Source organism: Lynx canadensis, chromosome B1, assembly GCF_007474595.2.
Source record: "Lynx canadensis isolate LIC74 chromosome B1, mLynCan4.pri.v2, whole genome shotgun sequence".
Taxonomy (NCBI): domain Eukaryota; kingdom Metazoa; phylum Chordata; class Mammalia; order Carnivora; family Felidae; genus Lynx; species Lynx canadensis.
The window spans coordinates 117,032,505-117,047,464 of record NC_044306.2 but is presented as its reverse complement, the minus strand read 5'-3'; the positions used below and the strand labels follow the sequence as shown (position 1 = coordinate 117,047,464).

At 35.3% G+C, this 14,960-nt stretch overlaps 1 protein-coding gene across 3 annotated transcripts in view; it reads right to left on the bottom strand.

Annotated features, from left to right (window-relative positions):
* The window catches only part of TBCK (TBC1 domain containing kinase), a 231,502-nt gene that overhangs the window by 140,994 nt on the left and 75,548 nt on the right, over positions 1–14,960 (bottom strand). For all 3 annotated transcript variants that reach the window (XM_030313307.2, XM_030313304.1, XM_032592924.1), the window contains exons 6-11: positions 14,690–14,831; positions 9,286–9,346; positions 5,659–5,720; positions 5,339–5,400; positions 4,391–4,539; positions 3,398–3,536 (exon numbers count right to left, since the gene is read on the bottom strand). In XM_030313307.2, coding sequence (XP_030169167.1) covers positions 3,398–3,536; positions 4,391–4,539; positions 5,339–5,400; positions 5,659–5,720; positions 9,286–9,346; positions 14,690–14,831 — 615 coding nt within the window. The remainder of the gene's footprint in view (positions 1–3,397; positions 3,537–4,390; positions 4,540–5,338; positions 5,401–5,658; positions 5,721–9,285; positions 9,347–14,689; positions 14,832–14,960) is intronic.

Genomic DNA, 14,960 nt, shown 5'->3' with positions numbered 1-14,960 from the left:
ATTTCTTCCAGGTTGTCCAGTTTGTTGGCATATAATTTTTCATAGTATTCCCTGATAACTACTTGTATTTCTGAGGGATTGGTTGTAATAATTCCATTTCCATTCATGATTTTATCTATTTGGGTCATCTCCCTTTTCTTTTTGAGAAGCCTGACTAGAGGTTTATCAATTTTGTTTATTTTTTCAAAAAACCAACTCTTGGTTTCATTGATCTGCTCTACAGTTTTTTTAGATTGTATATTGTTTATATCTGCTCTGATCTTTATTATTTCTCCTCTTCTGCTGGGTTTGGGGTGTCTTTGCTGCTCTGCTTCTATTTCCTTTAGGTGTGCTGTTAGATTTTGTATTTGGGATTTTTCTTGTTTCTTGAGATAGGCCTGGATTGCAATGTATTTTCCTCTCAGGACTGCCTTGGCTGCATCCCAAAGCGTTTGGATTGTTGTATTTTCATTTTCGTTTGTTTCCATATATTTTTTTAATTTCTTCTCTAATTGCCTGGTTGACCCATTCATTCTTTAGTAGGGTGTTCTTTAACCTCCATGCTTTTGGAGGTTTTCCAGACTTTTTCCTGTGGTTGATTTCAAGCTTCATAGCATTGTGGTCTGAAAGTATGCATGGTATGATCTCAATTCTTGTATACTTATGAAGGGCTGTTTTGTGACCCAGTATGTGATCTATCTTGGAGAAAGTTCCATGTGCACTTGAGAAGAAAGTATATTCTGTTGCTTTGGGATGCAGAGTTCTAAATATATCTGTCAAGTCCATCTGATCCAATGTATCATTCAGGGCCCTTGTTTCTTTATTGACCGTGTATCTAGATGATCTATCCATTTCTGTAAGTGGGGTGTTAAAGTCCCCTGCAATTACCACGTTCTTATCAATAAGGTTGCTTATGTTTGTGAGTAATTGTTTTATATATTTGGGGGCTCCCGTATTTGGCGCATAGACATTTATAATTGTTAGTTCTTCTTGATGGATAGACCCTGTAATTATTATATAATGCCCTTCTTCATCTCTTGTTACAGCCTTTAAAGTCTAGTTTGTCTGATATAAGTATGGCTACTCCAGCTTTCTTTTGACTTCCAGTAGCATGATAGATATTTCTCCATCCCCTCACTTTCAATCCTAAGGTGTCCTCAGGTCTAAACTGAGTCTCTTGTAGACAGCAAATAGATGGGTCTTGTTTTTTTATCCATTCTGATACCCTATGTCTTTTGGTTGGCGCATTTAGTCCATTTACATTCAGTGTTATTATAGAAAGATATGGGTTTAGAGTCATTGTGATGTCCGTAGGTTTCATGCTTGTAGCGATGTCTCTGGTACTTTGTCTCACAGGATCCCCCTGAGGTTCTCTTGTAGGGCTGGTTTCGTGGTGACGAATTCCTTCAGTTTTTGTTTGTTTGGGAAGACCTTTATCTCTCCTATTCTAAATGACAGATTTGCTGGATAAAGGATTCCTGGCTGCATATTTTTTCTGTTCATCACATTGAAGATTTCCTGCCATTCCTTTCTGGCCTGCCAAGTTTCAGTAGATAGGTCTGTCACTAGTTTTATCGGTCTCCCTTTATACGTTAGAGCGTGTTTATCCCCAGATGCTTTCAGAATTTTCTCTTTATCCTTGTATCTTGCCAGTTTCACTATGATATGCCATGCAGAAGATGGATTCAAGTTACGTCTGAAGGGAGTTCTCTGTGCCTCTTGGATTTCAATGCCTTTTTCCTTCCCCAGATCAGGGAAGTTCTCATCTATGATTTGTTCAAGTACACCTTCAGCCCCTTTCTCTCTCTCTTCCTCTTTTGGAATTCCTATTATACGGATATTGTTCCATTTCATTGCATCACTTAGTTCTCTAATACTCCCCTCAAACTCCTGGATTTTTTTATCTCTCTTTTTCTCAGCTTCCTCTTTTTCCATAATTTTATCTTCTAATTAACCTATTCTTTCCTCTGCCTCTTCAATCTGAGCCGTGGTTGCCTCCATTTTTATTTTGCACCTCATTTATAACATTTTTTTAGCTCTCATGACTATTTCTTAATCCCTTGATCTCTGTAGCAATAGATTCTTTGCTGTCCTCTATACTTTTATCAAGCCCAGCTATTAATTTTATGACTATTATTGTAAATTCAGGTTCTGTTATATTGCTTAAATCATTTTTGATCAATTCGTTAGATGTCTCTACTTCCTGGAGTTTTTTTGAGGAGAATTCTTCTGTTTTGTCATTTTGGATAGTCCCTGGGGTGGCGCAGAACTGCAGGGCAATTCCCCTGTGCTGTCTGGAGTAACTTTTGTTGATGGGTGGGGCTGCAGTCCGACCTGATGTCTGTCCCCAACCCACCGCTGGGGCCACAGTCAGACTGGTGTGTACCTTATCTTCCCCTCTCCCAGGGGCAGGACTCACTGTGGAGTGGTGTGGCCCCTGTCTGGGCTACTTGCACACTGCCAGGCTTGTGGTGCTGCTTTGATGGGAACTGGCCTATTAGCCAGGGTGGATCAGCAAGGTGCACAGGGGCGGGAGGGGCAGGCTTAGGTCACTTTGCCCATGGTGGTCCCCTGTAGGAGGGGCCCTGAAGCACCAGGAGGGAGGCAGGCTGACCCATTGGAGGGATGGATCCACAGGAGCCCAGTGTTGGGTGTTTGTGTGGTGCAAGCACGTCGGTGACGGTAACTGGTTCCCTCTGGGATTTTGGCTGGGGTATGGGAGAGGGAGATGGTGCTTCCCAGCGCCTTTGTTCCCTGCCAAACTGAGCTCTGTCTTCTGGGGCTCAACACCTCTCCCTTCCGCTCTCTGAGCAAGGCTGTTGACTTATAATATTCCAGATGTTAAGTCCCGCTGGCTGTCAGAACTCACCCAGTCCGGCCCCTCTGCTTTTGCAAGCCAGACTCGGGGTTCCGTCTTGCCTGGCGGGCTGCCTCTCCACCGCCCCGGCTCCCTCCCGCCGGTCCGTGTAGCATGCACCGCCTCTCCGCCCTTCCTACCCTCTTCTGTGGGCCTCTTGTCTATGCTTGGCTCCTGAGAGTCCATTCTACTAGTCTTCCAGCGGTTTTCTGGGTTATTTAGGCAGATGTAGGTGGAATCTAAGCCTTGAATATTATTATTCTTTCTGATGTCTAAATTTTTCATTTATTGAACATCAATTATTGCAAGATATTCTATGATAATAGGGTTATGTCAAATAGATCATATGGCAAATTATTTTTTTAAAAATAGTACTTATTAAAAATAATAAAATATTAATGGGAATTCTGCAATTAGAAGCTCCAGTCAAGAAAACAAGGTATTGACTTCCAATTGCTTTCATAATTACTTAGCTGGAATGTCTACCAAAAAAAATCCCAAATTAAAAAAAATGTTAGTATCAAATTTTTTTCATTTCCAAGAGAAGCTTTCTTTCCTTACTTGGGAAGTGTGCAGATAGGTGGTTTGGATCGAATGATTTCCTTGTTGACAAGCTCCTTCTCCAAGTCACCTCCAGCTAAACACCAAAGGTAATATACTTCTTCAATAGATCTTTCTGCCAGGTAATCACTGTTTACATCTATTAATGGCAAATGGAAAAGAATGATAGCTCTCACACTTTCTGTTTTTATTAAAAGGCAACAGGCAATAATAGCTGACATTCTCAACAAATACTAATTGAAGAACACAGTATGAGTCCATTTAGAAGATTCATACTATACAATGCACAAAGGATGAAATGAGGATATACACATTGAATGTACATTCAGTTACTCTGAGAAGAAGAGTGGAATTTTTACCTTCTGTATCAGAGATATATGGGATATATATTCCATACATGTATCAGATATATCAGGTTCTGTGGGAAAGGGATACAGGCCAAAAAAGGCAACTTGTGTGGGTCACTAACACAAACTATCCCATCCTTAATATCTTGAGGAAATAGCTGCCTCTTCTGAAGAGCTTTTCTTGATGTCTCAAGCAGGATATGATTCCACTGTACTATGTTCATACTGACCCTTATTAATAATAGTAAATAAATGTTTATCTGCCTCTCCATTTGGTATGAATTTTATATGGTGGTGGGGTGCCTGAGTGGCCCAGTCAGTTAAGTGTCCGACCTCAGCTCAGGTCATGATCTCATGGTTCATGAATTTGAGCCCTGCATTGGGCTCTCTGCTCTCAACATGGAGCCCGCTTCAGATCCTCTGTCTCCCTCTTTCTCTGCCCCTGCTCCACTCATTTTCTCTCTCTCTCTGAAAATAAATAAACTTAAAAAAATGCTACGTGAATAGCAGTTATATAACTATAATATACACATATATAATTATATATATATATATATATATTTGATAAACATAAAACTGAAAATACAGTAAGGATACTTCCTTTAAAAATAAGGCTTATATTATTTTCTGTCTTATCTATCATTACCTTTACACAGCTGGCTGATATCCTCAGGCAGAGTTAAATCAGCACATCTTAGAGAAGATGAAAATAGACTGGCAGGTTTGGTAAAGGGAGTATATAAAGGTGACACTTCACTGAATACCTTGTCCTGCATTAATTCATCTGCAGTTGGCCTTGAGAAAAATTTAAAACACAGACTATGAATGAAGTCATTAAAAATCTGCTAGAATAATGGCACACATTCAAGAGGATGTTTTAAAAAGTTAAAGGAATAGTTAAAAGTCTTAAATACATCATAAGTAAAGAAAATAATAATAAAACTCTCCTTAGCGGAATCTTGATGTATACTTTTATATAAAAAGTGACTATAAGTAAATGCTGAATTTTCCCCCATATTGTGCTTTTTGTACCTTATGATCTATCAAAGATTATATACGAGCTTCTCCATTTTTTACTTTTATCTTGATTATTATGTGCTTCCTTTACTGAATATCTTAATTAAAATTCTAAACTAATAATCATCTAAACTAATAATTTTTCTCCTTTTATTAATATACGTTAGAGCCATAGCTAATAGTTATGATACTAATATCAATTTTGTATTCCTATATGTATGCAAATATTCTTATTTAATCCATTAGTATACTGACTAATAAAAAACCACAACTACTTATACATCAGGGGCATTTGGGTGGCTCAGTAGGTTGAATGTTCGACTCTTGATTTTGGCTCAGGTCATGATTTCACACTCATGAGATCGACTCCTGCATCAGGCTCTGTGCTGGGTGTGGAGCCTGCCTAAGATTTGCTCTATCTCTCTCCCTCTCTCTCTCTCCCTCCCCATTCTCTCTCTCTTAAAAAAAAAAAAAAAAAGAAAAAAGAAAAAAGAAAAGAAAAAGAAAGAAAAAACCCACAACTATTTATATATTCAAGACCTCAGTATAATCTCAAAGTCTTAATGATATTATCAACCTCTTGGAAGGATGGAAGGTGAGACACTTCTTCAAAAGATCTATCACATTTTCAGGAAGGTCCTGGTAAATAAAAAGAGAAAAGAATTATTTAAAATGACCCATTTAAAAAATACATTTTACTCAAATGTTTACTATTCTAGAGCACTTTGAGTTTTTCTAAATTGTCTTTATTTGGACTTTATACTAATTTACATTAGATTGTCACTCTATAAAAAAGCAAATTATCTGAAAAGGAATACATATAGCTTTAAAATAGTTTGCTATTAGATCCCAAGTATACAGAATACATCAATTTTCAATAACGGATTAATGCCAAACCTTTATAATGTCCAGACAACCATGTTCTTCAGCCAGAACTATTATAGTGTCATCTACGCAATCTATAACACAAAAAAATTGTATGAATTAATGCTGCTTTTCTTATCTATCAGACTAAATGGGAACTGAACTCTGATAGTTTTTTAAAAAATGTGTTATGCAGTTTTGGAACTTGGAATATTAAGAAGCTTGTGACTTTGTCCTTACATGTTTCCTTACAGGTTTTGATAAAAATACTTTAAACACTAAATATTAACTGAATTACAGATACTGAAAGATAGTAGCTTAAAAAGTGAAATAAAGCAGTGATTCAAAATGAAGATTCTCATGTTCTCTCTCTCTTGCTCTCTTCTCCCTGTACATGTTATATATATATATATATATATATATATATATATATATTTATATTTATATTTATATATTTATATATATTTATATATTTATATATATATATATATACACACACACACACATATTACTCTTTTGTATATATACAATTTGGAGAATGTACACACATCTCTAAGGATTTATAGTACAAATTTTTACAATCCCTATCAAAATACCTACAGCATTTTTCACAGAACTAGAACAAATAATCCTAAAATCTGTATGGAGCTACAAAAGACCCTGAATAGTCAAAACAATCTGAAAAAAGAAGAACAAACCTAGGGGGTGTCATAATCCTAGATTTCAAGATTTCATTTTTTTTTTTGTAGTAACAAAGCTGTAGTAATCAAAACAATATGATACTGGCACAAAAACAGACACATATCAGTGAAAAAGAATAGAGAGCCCAGAAATAAACTCATGCTTACATGGCCCATTAGTCTTTGACAAAGGAGGCAAGAATATGAAATGGGAAAAAAATGTTGGGAAAACTGGACAGCTAAATGCAAAAGGATGAAACGGGACCACTTTCTCACACCATATAGAAAAATAAACTAAAACCAGATTAATGACCTAAATGTGAGACCTGAAACCATAAAAATTATAGAAGAGAAGATAGGCAGGAATTTCTGTGACATCGGCTGAAGCACATCTTTCTAGATATGTCTCCTGAGGCAAGGGAAACAAAAGCCAAAATAAACTATTGGGACACTACATTAAAATAAAAAGCTCTGCACAGTGAAGGAAGTAATCAACAAAAATAAAAGACAATCTATTGAATGGGTGAAGATATTTGCAAATGATCTATCTGATAAAGGGTTAGTATCCAAAACATATAAAGAACTTACACAAATCTTGGATCACTATATTGTACACCTGAAACTAATATACCCTGTATGTTAACTATCCTGGAATTTAAGTAAAATAAAATAATTAAAAAAAGAACTTATACAATTCAACACCAAAAAAAAAAAAATAATCCAATTAGAAAACTGGGGAGAAGACATGAACAGACATTTCTTCAAGAAGACATACAGATGGCCAACGGAGACACAAGAAAAATGCTCAATATCACTGTTATCAGGGAAATACAAAGCAAAACCACAATGAGGTATTACTGCATACAGTCAGAATGGCTAAAATCAAAATCAGAAGAAACAACAAGTGTTGGCAAAGATGTGGAAAAAAGGAACTCTTGTGCACTGTTGGTGCAATGCAAACTGGTACAGCCACTGTGGAAAACAGCATGAAGGTTTCTCAGAAAATTAAAAATAAAAGTACCATATGATTTAGTAGTCCCAGTATTGGGTATTTATCCAAAGAATATGAAAACACTAATTCAAAAAAATGTACGCAGCCCTATCTTACTGCGGTATTATTTATAAGAGCCAGATTATGGATGCAGCCCAAGTGTCCATCAATAAATGAATGGATAACAAAAATGTGGTGTATATATACACAATGTAATATTACTTAGCCATAAAAAAGAATGGAATCTTGCCATTTGCCACAATGTGGATGGATCTAGAGAATACAATGCTATGTGAAACAAGTCAGAGAAAGACAAATACCATGATTTCACTCATATGTAGAATTTAAGAAACCAAACAAATGAAGAAAAAAAGAGACAAGTAAAACAAAACAGAACAGACTCTTAGTATAGAGAACAGACTGATGGTTCCCAGAGGGGAATTAAAGCTGCTTTTCTTATCTATCAGATTAACTGGGAACTGAACTCTGATAATTACCAGAGGGGAGGTAGGTGGGAGGATAGATGAAAACAGAGGAAAAGGATTAAGAGTATATTTATCATGATGAGCACTGAGTAATATACAGAATTGCTTAATCACTATATTGTATACCTGAAACAGTTTAACACTGTATGTTAACTACACTGGACTTAAAAAAAAAAAAAATAATAGAGTTCAGGGCACCTGAGTGGCTCAGTCAGTTAAGTGCCCGGCTCTTTTTTTTTGTTTTTTTTTTTTTTTTTTAATATATGAAATTTATTGTCAAATTGGTTTCCATACAACACCCAGTGCTCATCCCAAAAGGTGCCCTCCTCAATACCCATCACCCAACCTCCCCTCCCTCCCACCCCCCATCAACCCTTAGTTTGTTCTCAGTTTTTAACAGTCTCTTATGCTTTGGCTCTCTCCCACTCTAACCTCTTTTTTTTTTTTTTTTTTTTCCTTCCCCTCCCCCATGGGTTTCTGTTAAGTTTCTCAGGACCCACATAAGAGTGAAACCATATGGTATCTGTCTTTCTCTGTATAAGTGCCCGGCACTTGATTTCACTCAGGTCATGATCTCACAGTTCAGTCTGTGGGATCCAGCCCTGCATCAGACTCCATGCTGTCAGGGTGGAGTCTGCTTGGGATTCTCTCTCTTCCTCTCTCTCTGCCCCTCCCCCATTTGCATGTGTGCTCCCGCTCTCTCTCAAAATACAAATAAACATTAAATATATATTAAAAAATAATAAAGTATAAGTTTAGTTTGTAGACCATATTAAGAAATCTCTAAGACCCTTTAACAGTCTTATTATCAATTGTTTAAATTAAATGTTGTAAATATGGTAAAATTTAATGCAGTTATATTTACAATTCATTATTATTCAATATTTATTAACACTTTTCTATATATATATTCTTACTTACAAACCCTATTAACCTGGACAGCAATCCGTCACTCTTTCATATAAAGTGCTCTATCACTGTTTTTCTCTCCTTTATTATCACACATGCTTAATTTATTCCACTCTAAAATAGATTACATAAATTTCTGTAAACTTGAATTAAAACATTAGGATCTAATATACATGTAAAATAAATGAGCTTGTTAAAAGAAAAAGTAAACATTCTTCCCAGTCATTATTCACACATGATTCATCAAACAGAAAGCTCAAAATTTAAGATATATTATCAGAAGGTAAATTGCTACAGAAGTATAACTTTATATTCTCATTTTTTGATTTCACAACTTAGTTTACTTGGCTAGATCACGAAACTAAGATAATATCTATCTACATTATAATTCCATAATGAATAAGGAAAACACTAAAATATTTCAGAAAGCACTTCTTAAGTTTGTACGGTTAATGCTTACCACTGATCATTAGAAAATTTAAAAAGTCAGGATATTTCAGTGTATTCACTATTTTAGAACACATTGTGTATGCTTACTAAAAGTCACAAAAGATAATATTTATATTTGAAAAATAATCCATTGTGAGACACTTACCTAATGTAAGCAAAAATTTTAGTCTTTCAGAAATATCCAAGCTTTGAAATAATTTTCTTCCCTAAATAAAATAGGAAAAGAAATTTGAAGAAATTTGTGTTAACATTTACATCATTCTTCAGGGAGGTATTTTTTTTTTCCCCAGAGCTGAAAATGATTTTCTCAGGTACCTCTTTTTCTCTTCAGAGGTTTTATTTGACTTTTAGATTTTAGAGTTAGCTCCATTAAAGAAGAATCATTGGTTTAACATTTAAACATTTCACATATCTAAGGATCAATTACATTCTTATTTGGTCTGAAGCATTCCTCATTTTAGAGACCTACATATACCTGGTTGTCTAGAGAGATTCCAGGACACAGGCAGTCTTATTTGATTAAGAGACCAAGATGGCCCCTTGGAAAGAGTCATATTATCCTTACATTTACATAACTAATTCTTACTTATATATCATATGAAATCCAGGTAATCTGTTGTCTCCATTAAGAAACATTCCATGATATTCCTTCCTCCCACAATGAATTAGACAACCATCCTTTGTGCTCCCATAGCACCTGGTACATTTATTTTAAGACACATACATTGTATTTTAGTTGTTTTCTTATTAGTCAGCTTCCGGGGCGGGGCGGGGGGGGAGTTTGGGGGGGGGGCTGCTTGACAGAGTCTGAAATCACTTAAAACTTCAACAATTATGTGTTGAGCATTTGTGTGCCAAATTGGACTTTCAACCACAAGTTATATAACTTGGGCAAATTACTCAACCACTTTAAGTTTTACTTTCCTCATTTATAAAACTGGAATATTAACTGTATATGATACACAGGTTGCAATGAGGATTATACAATGTATGAAAAAGTGCTTGGCATTTATTGCACACAGAAATGCCTTCATAAATGTTGGTAATTATGTTTCCTTTATCATAAACAAATTAAACTTATAGGATTCTTTAAGTAGACTTAGAGGGAAAGGCTTACAGGGTGCCTGGGTAGCTCAGTTGGTTGAACATCCGACTATTGATTTCAGCTCAGGTCATGATCTCACAGTCATGAGATTGAACACCACATGGGGCTCAGCGCTGAGTGAGGAGCCTGCTTGGGATTCTCTCTCTCCTCTCTCTCTGCCCTTTCCCTGCTTGTGCACTCTCTCTCTCTCTCTCAAAATAAACAAATAAACATTTTAAAAAAGGAAGAAAAGGCTTAAGAATATACCTTGGTCTTTACGTGGAGAAAAAAAAAACTGTTCTTTTTTAAGAAAGAGAGAGCAAAAACTTTCTTAAATATTTATGAAATTAGAACTACAGGTGGAGAGATCATTGAAAGAAAAAGTTGCCATTCCTGTCTCAATTTCTTACACTACTATCTTATTAATCTTCTAGATATGCAGGTTTGACTTTATCAATATCTTATTTAAAAACTTTAAATGGTCCTCCATACCATATATAACTAAATATAAACTTCCCAACTCAGCAATCAAAGTCTTCTAGGATATGGCTCCAATATATCTTTTCAATCTAAGTGCTTACTATTTATCTACGTATGATGAACACACACACACACACACACACACACACACACACACACACGAAGCAGTTCAATTTGATTACTTGCAATACAGTGAGCACACTCTGCCTGTTCAGGCATACAGACTCTGACTCAGGTTATTTCCCTACCAGTAGTTTTTTTTCTTCATGGCTATCAAATTTTTGTATATATCCTTTATTTCATTCCCACTCCTGAATGTTAATTTTGTGAATTAAAGAATTCAAAATTCAAATTACTTCTCTCAGAACTTTGATGGCATTATGCCACTGCTTTCTTACTTCCAAGCTACTAAGAAGTTTAATGCCAATCTCATTCTTGGTAGGTAATATGTCTTTTCTCTCCAACACACTTGAAGATTTTCTCATTAACAGTGATAAAGACATCAGAGCTTAGTGAAGGAAGCTTGGTGTGTTAGTTAAGAGTACAGCTTTGCATATAGTTGATGGGTACAAATTTGCTCAAGTACTTACTATTGTGTAACTAGGACAGGTTGCTTAATTTCTTTGTACCTCAATTTCCTGATCTGTAAACTAAATATAATAATTAAATTTTATAAGACTGGTGTGAGTATTGACTAAAATAATAGATGTAAAGAGATTAGAAAAGTACCTGATTCTTGAAAAGTTCTCCATAAATGTTACTTATTATTTCATTATTGGTTATTCTAAAAGTAGAGTATATGATTTCAAGGAATTTGTTGTTGTTTTTTTTGTTGTTGTATGTTGTGATTTTTTTTCCCATTTGCCCTGCAAGGTAATTAGTGGGTTCTTTGAAACCAAGGGCTTTAGTCTTGGTTTCTAATACAACTATATAACAAATATTAGAACATCTGGATCTATCTTCCCTGCTTTTAAAATTTCTACAGGGTGCCTGGGTGGCTCAGTCGGTTAAGTGGCCAACTTCGGCTCAGATCATGATCTCACGGTCCGTGGGTTCGAGCCCCGCTTTGGGCTCTGTGCTGACAGCTCAGAGCCTGGAACCTGTTTCAGATTCTGTGTCTCCCTCTCTCTGACCTTCCCCCGTTCATGCTCTGTCTCTCTCTGTCTCAAAAATAAATAAACATTAAAAAAAAATAAATTTCTTTTATATTTTCAACTTCCTTATTTCTTTGTGACATATTCTGGGAGAATTACTCAGCTTCATCTTCTATGTTCAGTGTGTCTAGTTTCTTATGATCCATCTCTTTAGTTCTTTATTTCAATAGTTACATTTTTTTTCCTTAAAACCCTTAACTGGTTCTTGTTCTTTTCAGCAAATGTTCTTGACTCAGAGTTTCTATAATTGTTTCACAAATGGCATTGTTTTCTTTATCTCCTAAAAAACATGTACATTTATTTTAAAGTCCTTTCAATGGTGTAAATTCTTCTTGTTGTTTCTTTTTTATTGTAGATGTATGTATTTATTGCATGTATCATATTGTAGATGTATTGTTTTAGGTGTTTGGTATTTCTTAGAAATGTTCTCACCTCTTAATACAAATTTTCCTATACATCTTTTGGACTATGGAAACTTCTGGGTGGCACAGTGGCTGTATTGCCTTTCTGGTGATACGGTAAGAGCTTCCTAGCAAAATGGCTTTGGTATAGCCTCTCATCTATTTCCTAGGATTTTTAGTATACCAAAAGTTCCCTTTTTAGTTGTTAGTGTGCTATTAATTTATATCTTAATATTTTATATCAATTTTAAAGGTTTGATGAAGTAGGAAGATTTAAGCTTATATTCAGTATGCCATTCTAAAACTAGACTGTGTAAACTAAGTATCACTTAAAATGTCATGAAGTCCCTATTATGAAATGAATATTTCCTTTCTTGGAATTCACATAGCTTTTCTGAGTTTATCTTCTAAGTTTATGGATTTGAATTAAATTATAAGCTTCTTGACAATGTGTCTTAAACACAGTTTATCTCTTGCTGCATTTGTCATGATGCTATACACACAGTAAATACTCATCTACATTTGTTGAACTGAATTACTCACAGGACATATACCCTGATCATTAATACAGAGTTTAGATATAGGTTACGTAATAAAAAGGAAAAGTTGTACATTTCAAATTTACACTTCCATATACTTCACATTCACATTTCAGTAAGATTTTTCATTTAGGCTATGACTTTTTAAAAAGTTTTTTAATGTTTATTTATTTTTGAGAGAGAGACAGAGTGTGAGTGGGTAAGGGGCAGAGAGAGGGAGACACAGAATCCAAAGCAGGCTCCAGGCTCTGAGCTGTCAGCACAGAGCGTGATGCGGGGCTCAAACTCACGAACCACGAGATCATGACCTGAGCCGAAGTTGGATGCTTAACCAACTGAGCCACCCAGGTGCCCCTAGGCTATGATTTTAAACAACAATGAGATTTATCATTATTTCATACCAATGAAAAGTAAAATGGTCTAGACAGAGAATAGCAAAGAATCAGAAAATCTGGTATTTTCCCTTAGAAAAAGCTGTGCCAACAGGTAAACTACCATGTTATTATGAATATTATGATTTTAATCATAAAATATTTTTCTTAATCATAAAATATTGTAATATCATAATAAAAGATAACATCCAGGGACCATTTGCTATATAACATACTATACTAAGTACTTTATATATATGTATTATTTCATTTTTCCAACAATTATACAGTATAGATGAAAAATTTCTGCTTCTAAAGATCTCATTGTCCAAGTAAAGTAGGCACATGTGACACATGTCATAATAGAAGAGCAAAGAAGATAAGGACCTAATGCTGGTAGTTATTTGGAAGCAGGATTGACAGATCGTTAGTTGTTCCTCCAAAATTACTTTCATCTTGGCCATGACAGGCTGTTTTTTGTCCCTCTAAATTCATTCTCATCTTCTTCCTCAATATTTACGTGTCCAGCTAGAGACTACATTTCTTAGTCTCCCTTGTACCTATAACGTAGCCACTTAAGTAAACTGTCACCAATGAAAAGTAGAGTTGATATCTGCACTTTTAGATCATTGTTTTTAAAAATTATTTTTCATGTTTATTTATTTATTTTGAGAGAAAGCACATGAGCAGGAGAGGGGCAGAGAGAGAGGAAGAGGGAGAATCCCAAGCAGGCTCAGCACTGTCAGTGCGGAGCCCAATGCAGGGCTTGATTTCATGAACCATGAGATCACGACCTGAGCCAAAATCAAAAGCTGGATTCTCAATGACTGAGACACCCAGGTACCCAGATCATCTTCTTAAAGACAGTATCATGAACTCACTCCCCTCCTTCCCTATGGCTAAACATGGTGATAAAGAAATCGGCTTTGGAAACCAGACATTTGAGATTGACAGAGCCAAATTCTGGATTTCTGCATGATGTGGAGTGTTACAAGAGGCAGAAAAACACCTATGTTCTCTAAGCTACTATATTTTTAAGTTCTTTCTTTTTAATATCAGCTTAGTCTTTGCCCTAATAAATAAAGAGGGTATCTAGGAAAGGTCTCATAAAACATAAGTCCACTACAAAGTGAGTCTTCTAGAAAATATAAGAGAACAGGAGAGAAGAAGGTATTTAGGGAAGAAAGAATACCACAGAATGGAGAGAGAGCATGCAAAGAGTATAAGCAGCTTTAGAGTAAACATTTCTGGAACTGTTTAATTTTTTACACTTAGTATGGTGTAAGTTTTTTCATACTTAGCAAAAGTACAAAACAAACACTTCTAAAGATACCAAAATATATGCAAATAAATTGTCAAACAGGATTTTTTAACAAGTCAAATAGATTTATGTGTCTTCCCCTCATACCTAGTCAATCCAGAAAGCAAAAATGTATTATGGTTAAGTAGCTTTCCTATCCAAAAAACTTATTCTAATAAGCATACAATTTCTTTTTAGTTTAATATTTCTTTATACATACCACAGAAAGCTCAAATAAAATTATTCCAAGAGACCACACATCTGATTTGGGGCCAGAAGGCAATGGTTTTTCACTTGGCACATGATCAGTGCTTTTGACAATTCCTTGTGCAATTACCTCGGGTGCCAAGTATGATGGATACCTAAAATGATACATTAAATAAATGAACAATTACTACAAACTACAAAGGGGTAAAAGTAATATTACATTTTTACAATCAGTATGGTAAGATCTAAGTAAAAGTCCAGGGAAAATAAATTAACAAACTTTG